The 9,476-nt window shown below is 33.1% G+C and overlaps 1 protein-coding gene across 1 annotated transcript; it reads right to left on the minus strand.

Moving 5' to 3' along the window:
- Positions 1 to 1,884: 1,884 nt before the first annotated feature.
- LOC107811540 (uncharacterized) lies at positions 1,885 to 7,490 on the minus strand. The gene is made up of 10 exons (XM_016636500.2): positions 7,326 to 7,490; positions 7,159 to 7,230; positions 6,986 to 7,078; positions 4,767 to 4,848; positions 4,609 to 4,665; positions 3,567 to 3,631; positions 3,347 to 3,442; positions 3,154 to 3,240; positions 2,941 to 3,021; positions 1,885 to 2,865 (listed from the first exon to the last, which is right to left on the minus strand). The coding sequence occupies exons 1-10, from the start codon at positions 7,422 to 7,424 to the stop codon at positions 2,269 to 2,271; spliced, it is 1,329 nt and encodes a 442-aa protein (XP_016491986.1). The 5' UTR covers positions 7,425 to 7,490; the 3' UTR covers positions 1,885 to 2,268.
- Positions 7,491 to 9,476: the final 1,986 nt, after the last annotated feature.

Raw genomic sequence — 9,476 nt, forward strand, 5'->3', positions numbered from 1 at the left:
TTGTTTATATTTAACCTCCGTTATACTATCGGCTTAAATTTATCCCTACTATTATACTATCGGGCCAAATTTACCACTACAATCAGCAAACTTTTAAAAATACCCCTTGATCTGTTAAGTAATCCAAAATCTCCCAATTCCTTTTATTTAAATCACTTGTTGTTCTTCTTGGTCCACTATTTTTGAAATAACTTGCATTTACCTGCTTTCTGAATTAGAGAAAAACAAATAAGAGAAAAAAATATTAAATAATACAATCAAATAAATAAAGTATAGTAAATTGAAAAATCTAAATTAGGTAGCTTTTCTAAATTCTAAAAGTATTTACAGCGTCCCAATTTTAATGAATTCGTTGCACTAAAATTATGGAGACTTTGCAAGTACTAGTGATTGAAGTTGAAGTTCCTCGGAGACTTTACATTGTCTAATTCAACTTTGCTTTAATTAAATACGTACACATTGTGCACTCTTAAGTTAGTCGGTCGAACTCTATACTAACCAGGCAATGACAAAATATATTTGAATATATATGTACATACATGATGATCAGCTGCATATAATACATCATAAATAGACCCACTAAATTCTACGGTGTGTATATGATTGAAAATGAATAAAATTCTAAGCCAATTTTATTTATTACAGGAAGAGAAATGGGTGCATTGGTAATTAAAAAATAATTATGAATAATTTGTATAGTCTAGTAACTTTAACATTCACATCAATAGTAATTTTTGAAAATAATGGAGCAAGAAGAACAATAAGTGATTTAAATAAAAAGAATTTGGGAGATTTTGGATTATTTAACAGATCAAGGGTATTTTTAAAAGTTGGTTGATTGTAGGGGTAAATTTGGACCGATAGTATAACGGTAGGGGTAAATCAAATTTGGCCCGATAATATAACGGAGGTTAAATGTAGGCAATATATGAAATTAAAGGGGTATATTTGGCCCTTTCCCCGACAAAAAAGGTGCATTCGAAAGAGAAAAATTGTTGGGGAGGTGCTTTTTTTTCTTTTTTTGGGTAACTAAAATTGTTGGGGAGGTTCGAAGTAGCAGAAATGAAAAGAAAAAAACTTGGTGAGAGTTAAACTTCAACCTCAAAATTATAAGATAACTAGTGTTACCATCTACCTACAAATCTCAATTAGGCATATGGAAGTTTTGGTTTTACGTCGAAAGTTTTATGTCCTGAAACTCTTTTTTTTTTTTTGGACAACAGTGGTATTCAAGCCAACTTACGCATATCTCGATTAATTTTACGGGATACCCGCCACCTCTCGTCAGCAACAGATACCGAGTAACTCTATCCATCAAAACTTGAACAGATGATAAGAAATCACCTAATATTTTTTACCTCCGTTCGCACCCGCTTCATTGACCACTATGTCACACCTTTGAGTGCTTATGTCCTGAAACTCTAATTTATTTGTCGTTGAATCTTAGAAAGTTCAATGATAACATCTTAATACGCAAATGTCTTGTACCCGAAATATAATGTCACCCATTGTGTTGCACAGTCAACTAAAAACGCTAAAGTACTACTTAATAATGTTTTGTCAAAATGGAGTAGGGGTAAATATGGCAAGCTCAAACTACAGTAAACTTAAAATGGAGCAGTTTACTTTAAGTAATGAATCTTTGCAAGTCAAAGCACCATTGCTTGGAATTTTCTTTAGAAACTTCCTACTTTGTTTGCTGAGAATTGTAGAGGAGAAATAGGAGGAAAAATGGGACTAATATCACTGCCAATCCGCCACAAAGGGTCATTCTTCTGGTTTCTAATGCATTATACTAATGCATTAGAAATTCAGGCAGACAACACTTCGTGAGTGTGTCATTGGAAACACGACCATTAACTATCTAAAACACAATATGTTCTAAAAACAAAATTTAAATTAGGCTTGTTTACCACGTCTCTACAAGTACAAAATCTTCCCAACAAGTACTCCTGCTAAAAGCAAGTTGGGTATTTTTGTTCTTCCAAAAACCCAAGAGGCTAAGACAAACAAGAGCAAGAAGGAACATCTTTTTCCTTCCCAATGATCTGGCTATCAAGAAAGAATTGTGGCCCTTAAGACTTGCAGTAATAGCACCAAAAATTACAGCTTCTATCAGGAAGTGAAACCAATTTGTTCTCAAGTAAACCGTGCAAACGTCTTATTGCACAGCAATCAAGCAAAATGGGAGGCCCGGGCTTAAATGACAGTAGCTAACTTCACAGTCTCAGCTTGGTGCTACTTGATTTTCTCTGCGATGCTATTTTTCTAGTCACCCCACGTTGATGTACCACCCAATCCAATTTCATCACTTACTGATGACAAATGAAGAGCAGCAGCACCAGTTACCAGATTCTTGTTCTTCTTTTTCTTTTTGGGGAACGTAACCAAGCCTGCAGCTGCATCAACATTTTGGAGTGTGTTGTGATTAACGCCCTTCCGACTGCTAGTCAATGGATCTTCTGATGAATCAGGACCAAAAAGATCTGCAAAAGGAGTTTCTCCATCGTCAATGGCACTTGCTTTATGTTGTTTAGCCTTCTTACTAGACTTTTTAGCTGGTTCCTTATCCCCGACGGCAGTATCATTTTTGTTGGTTGATGCTTTCTCCTTCAAAACTTCACTCTTCTTCTGTTTTTTGCGCTTTTGTTCCTCTCTTGTGCCAAGTTCAACGAGTGGAATCCCCACGTCATAATTGGTTCTTTTTTCTGTTTGCACCAACTCCTTTCTCTTACGATCAGAAGCGACATTATCAAGATGACCACTTTCATTTTCACCATCGACTCTACCACCCTCTTCCTTTTTCACGGCATTTTCAATAGGTTTAGCATTGAGAATCTGCAAATTTGGCAGCTGTTTCTTGATCTGGTAAAACATAGTTAGTCAGCACATGATGTTACAGCTTCAAATCCAGAGAAAGGCGAAGAAGTATGCACTAACCTTTTTGGCCAAAGCTTCCTTTTCAGCAATGGGGTTCCCTTGTAGGTTTAAGTTTTTCAAGTTAACCAATGAAGACAGCACCTACCATAAAGCCACACAGTCACATATTCAGCAAAGGAAAAGTTTGAAGATAACTGTCAAAATAAGAAGAGATGATGTATAGCAAACAAAGAGGACTTTAAGGGTACAAATGAAATCTACAAAAATGGCTACCTTCAAATCTGACCACTTCATGATCACATTGTTTCCGATGTCTATGTTTTGTAGTTTTATATTAAAAGCCAACTCATTGGGAAGTGTCTGTAAAACAATGGAGAGGATGTAAAATTAGAAAAATAAAGGGCTCGCAGGTAATTAAGGGAGCCTCTGCGATCCAGCATAACTGATCATTAGCTATAGCACTTACCTTAATATCATTATGAGCAAGGCGTAGCTCCTTTAACTCAGTGCAGGATTTGAGTGAAGAGTCAATACCTTGTAGCTGGCAATTAGAGAGAGACAACTAGAAGGCCGGTGCACATACGGTGTCAGGACATAGTAAACACCATAATGATTTTTTTTATTTATGAGAACACCATAATGAATTATCATGCAGTAAAAGACAAACGTGAAATAAAGAAGCTTACTTTTGTGATTGAGTTAATTTTGGCCAGACTCTGCCCAATTCCAGATATAGGATTTCTAGAAAGGACTGCAACAGATACCAAAGGCAGAGGGACACTTTCAACTTAGTTGATTGCACGGCAAAAATGAAAAACAATCAGATTAATCTAATTTGACAATGAAGTTCAGAAAGGTCAACTAATATAAGTACTAGTCATCTCGATTCAATATGTGGTGGTGGCACAAAAAGTCAAATGATATTGTTCAACCATCGCAGTCAAAGAGGACCAAAAGATAACAGGTTTTTTACAGTATAATTAGCACTAGCAATTTGCCTAATAATCACCCAGGGCAAGTAACTACAGCCGCTTACACAACACAAGTAGCAAACAAGATTTCAGACAAGCCAATGGAGGCTAATAACAGCCTCTTGATGCCGGTCAAGCCTTAAGCATCAATGTTTCACGATTTTGCAGTATTCGCTACAAAAATCATAAAGAGTCGATCGAATAAATAAAAAGGATATGACAAGGGAAACTAAAAGAACACAAAAGATTGTTATTCTTATTCTTTATCGTTCTTTTTATTTCTTTGAACTAAACATATACAATCGTATCCAGGATATAACTAGCTACCAAAAACCTTGTTATCTTCTTGATTCCAAACCCTGTTCTCTAAACGAATGATTGGGAGGTCAACCAACTTTATCCAATTCTTTATGTTAACAGATTAGTATCTCTATGGCTGATTCTCAGTTTTTACTTTATAACCAAATGCCTAGGCATGTAAAAGTCATAGCAACCGAGGTATAAGGAGTTGAGATTTATCATGGTATGTTCTTGTTCTCTTGAGTGCATCTTGGTGTCACCTGAATCAGTCACACTAATGGATCCTTTGGATTTGTATTGCTAAAGAAAGTATACTGAAATTCACAAATATAAGAACAGGGAATCTGTTTGATCTGAGCACTGTTAGCAGAATAACAAACTATATATTACACCATGCTCAATCACATACTAGCCATTAATCATGAAAATATAAAATTTGAGATCGAGGAGCCCATACCTAATGTATTCAGCTCTTGCACTTTATCAAGCTTGCAAATCGAAAAAATGTCATTGTCTGCAACAGAAAGGCAAAAGTCGGTCAGTATATAAAAATAATTCTCCAGCAGATACTAAGCTCTGATGGAGAAAAACAGTGGTACATATACCGAAGCTCACCATTCAAAATCAGTGCTCGCAAGTTAGCAAGACCACTGACCTCGTCCATAGATTTGAGCTTGTTTTTTCCAGCATTCAGTACCTGATATAGCACGGAAGTGGTATTAAAAGCCAAAAACTTTTTACCTCTTTTAGATCTAAAGATTAAAGACCGATCAATTCAGTAGCCATCAACTGATGCTGTAAGCACCTCAAACTATGGAGTAAAAAGAAGAAGAAATATTGTGACACAATCGCATGAGGTGAGTTTATGGAGGTGTCTTAAAGGGAAAGAACATGTTATAGTACTTTGGCCATAAAATCACTAGCCGAAAAAGAATACTTTTCTCAGAGGATGTGCGGTAAGATGTGGCAATCCTGAAGGATGCATACCCACGGGTGTTCAGAGTGCTAAATGATATGGAGTGGACCAATTATTTAAAATTATTTAAGAAGGGATAACCAGAAAATTATGCATGGTGGAAATTTTAGGCGACCTTATAGGACTGAGTGGGATGAGGTTGCGTATCTTACAGAATTTACCAATGTGCAATAGAGGAAAATATTACCCACATCTTTGGGGTAACGAAAAGATATGGGGTGAGTTGAAAGCAAAATTATTCAAGTGAGTTTTTTAGATGGAATTATCAGAAGAATGGGAGAAGAGGGAAGTGTGAGCAGCATGAAATGTAATCTTAACTACAGAAAGCTTGAGGAGGAGGCGAATCATCGTGAGTTTTGTGCAATATCCCCGCTTGCTGCATTGTAGTATCACACCACTGATATGGAGCTTGGTTTTATATATGTTTATCGTCTAATAAGTATTATCAAAAGACAGCGAATCAAGCATTGCATAGCTTAAAGAACAACACCGTTATGCCTCATCTGGCTTATTTGGAATGCAAAAAATATGAGATTATCCCATGATAGTTAAAATAATGTAAGGAGTATATAGAATCTTGTTTGGTCATTAATTAAAGAAACAACCTAAAAGATAATGAACATACAAGTCCTAGGCACTCTTAACATTTTCCCCCTCAAGCAGGAAAAAACTATAGTTGCTCATTTTGACAAGTGAAGATATAGTTGCTCTATGCCTGGCAATCTGTACTTGGATATGTTTTATTAATCAATCAATCAATTTCCAAATGCCAAGAAGAGTTAAAACAGAGAAAGCAGTCTTTTGATAAGTATAAAGGTGGAGAATGATGTCATAAACAATTGGAGAGAGATAGAGAGAGAGATAGAAAGAAAGAAAATGCTACAGCATCCTCTTAACAGACAGAAACTATCAAATGAAAAGAGGGGCTGGAATAATGGCGTGTAAATTGTATAAAAAATGTTGACACAGGGAACTAAGACACTTAAGAATTGGCACACTTCAACCAAAATTAAAATTTATCTCTACTCACCCTAAACTATATAATTCAACCAATAAGGACCACCCGTACTCAAGATCTCAGTAACATAACTAAGGCAAGTGCATAAGACTTTAAACAATTGACTTTGTAGTCTCTTTACTCATCAAGAAATCAGTAAGAATCGTCTTTTAATGTATACATGCTTTTATTTCTAGTGTTTTTATTCCTCCACTATTTTTCCTTCTTGTACTTTACTATGATTATCTGGCACGTGCAGACGCAAAATATGTATCAAAAAGGCACCAATGGAGGGCCATCATTCTTATTTTATCCCCTCTTTATCTACAACAAATTGTTTAGTGCACTGATTAGCTTCTCTCTCTTTCTTTCTTTTTTTTTTGATGAGTCAACCCTCCTTGTAATCTTTAATCTTTGGAGAACGATATTTACAAAGAAGGCTAAAAGATAATGGCAATATATACACACATACACACACACACAGAGACACACACACACATATGTGTGTGTGAATGTAGTGTATATGTTATGTATATATGCATATGTAAAGGACAGCAGACAACAGCAGGATAGTTTAGTAGAATAGAAAATATTGAGCTTCCTATGTTACTCCAAGTTTCAAATTTCAGGTTATTCGTTTCCACTTCTTGAGATGTCTCACAGATTGTAGCATGATCTGACCTTTTAACACAAAAGTTTAAAAAGTACTCAAAAGCAGAAAAGTCAGTAACAAATTATGCATATAGAAAAATACACTCTAAACAAGCTCATTACTTCCCTCTTTTGCAAGTGAAATAGCTACTAATAATTAGAAGGATAAAAAAAGATGGCAAAAAAAGGGAACCAAAATGCTGTACTCACAGTGAGTTTAATAAGCCCTTCAATCCCTTTCAAGCTCTGAAGTTTGTTTTGTACAACAGACAGCCACTTCAAATTCACACATAACTTCAACCCCTATAATTTCATTAACAAAAAGTGAGTCCTCAAATCTTAGAACCCAAAAATAAAGAGACAAAAAAAAATAGTTTAATTACCTCGAGTGAAGTTAAATTATTAAAGCCAAGATCAAGCCTCTGCAAATTCTTGAACTCGCTCAAACACGAAACCTGCATAGAAAAATGAAATCTTGAAATGCAACACTATGAGACAAGAAAATTGGATTTTTTTTTTAGAGAGAAAGATTGGAAATTTATAAATATACATCAGAAAGAGCTTTGTGAGTAAGGGAAAGAGAAGTAATGGAGTTTGGGTCAGTGGTGTTGTTGTCTTCCAACACTTGCTTCCAGCTCAACACTGCCATTGTGTGCCTGGGATTAGGGTTTTAGTCGTAACCTTTTGATGGACACGAAAATCAGTGTTAACCTATACGTCGCTCATTCAACCAGCGAACTGTCTATTATTATTATTATTATTATTATTATTATTATTAATAATAATAATAATAATAATAATAATAATAATAATAATAATAATAATAATAATAATAATAATAATAATAATAATCTATCTATATATTATTAAAAGGAGAGAAAAAAGCTCTCACATCAAGCCAAATAGTTTCAAAATTAGTTATCAGTTATAAGTCTCTTAATAAAGTTTATTAAAATATATCTATATTTATTTATATAATTACAAAAGTATGAATAAAATGTTAGATTACAAAAATAACCTTTTAATATTAAACATAATAACTTACAATAAAAGGATATAATCGGAATTCTAGACATTAGCATTATAATTTTATTAGTTTTAGGACATAATACTACACGTTAAGAATCATATATGATTACCTTTAGGAATTAGATTTTATTCTTTTTATTTTAAAAAAAAAGAATTTCAATGTTTGTTGCTACTGAAATTCATATATACAGAATAAAATTTACACTACGCAATGTCAGCACACTCCGCTTATGAAAAGTCCAAGAGTCTCCTTAACAAGAGTACAAGACGTTTCGTAAATGTCCAAAAGTCACTTTCTTTTATTTAAATATTATTAAATAATTAAATAAGGTACATTTCAATTATTTAGAAGATTATTTCAGTAATTTAACTTTTAACTTTTGGGGTTCCCACATTTATAATGGTACATGATGGTTTAAATATTTATTTATATGAATGAACAATAAAATTTAATTAATGAGAGAATTTTATATATAATAATACAACAATCATCTAAAGCATAATAACTCACAATAAAAAGGACATAACCGGAATTCTAGACATTAGCCTTGTAATCCTACTAGTTTTAGGACATAATACTACACGTTAGAAATCCTACATGATTACCTTTAGAAATCTCATTAGTATAATTATATTCGGGCATAGATATATAATACTACATATTAGCATGTAAACCTAATACCTTTAGGAACATGTTAGATTTTCTATTAGTATAATTACTTTCGGGATATGGACATATTTTTAGCCATGTAATCCTATAACTTTTATGATATATACTTTTTAAAAAATTTCTATTACTAATTTAATTTGAAAACGTATCATATTGTCCAAATTCATTAAGAAACAGGAGAGCCTATATTATTATAAAAATACGAATATAATATTGATAGACCAAAAATAGCCCTAAAATATTAAACAAAAAAACTCATATGGAAAAAACATAGTTGTAATAACTTATTTTTTGCTCTAGAAATATAAAAGAAAGAACAAATCCAATATTCAATGACTTTTTGCTTCGTGTCAGAAACGAAGAAGAGCATCCAATAAAATATGATTTGGTTCTTTCTATAACACTTGGTTATCAACCCCAATCATAATAGTAGTGCATTTAATAAGGAGAATATTTTCATCATTAGATTAAAACACAATTTATGAGAATTACATAATTGAAATTAAAGAACTATCGTAGCTAGCAAAAATTAATTTGTTGATCAACTAAGTAAAAGGTTGATTGCGAAGTCTTATGGTAAAAATAAAATATTTTTCAGTTTTGACTCAACACAAGATGATACCAACAATTACTACGAAGAAAATACTTAAATACTTTAATACCAAATAGCCTTCTGCCCTACATGTTTGCTGTCAAGTTTATTATTTCTCCGTATATATAATAGACTAAGTTAAAATTGATCTTCCATTGCATATAGGTTTATTTTGAAGAAAAATATGCCCGTCATGCTACTGAAAACTTAGATCTGCTGAATAACTTATGTAATAGTACACATACGGTATATAAAAGTTTTGACAATAACATCATATATGCAGAACTTATGATACTAATCAATGTGTTTCTAAGTATGTGTTTAACCCTGAATTCAACTTTCATCTTCCGAAACTAAAGAATATCCTTCTAAATTTGTGTGAAAATAATTTTCAGTATGTTTATGTTTTT

This window comes from Nicotiana tabacum, chromosome 9, assembly GCF_000715075.1.
Source record: "Nicotiana tabacum cultivar K326 chromosome 9, ASM71507v2, whole genome shotgun sequence".
Lineage (NCBI taxonomy): Eukaryota > Viridiplantae > Streptophyta > Magnoliopsida > Solanales > Solanaceae > Nicotiana > Nicotiana tabacum.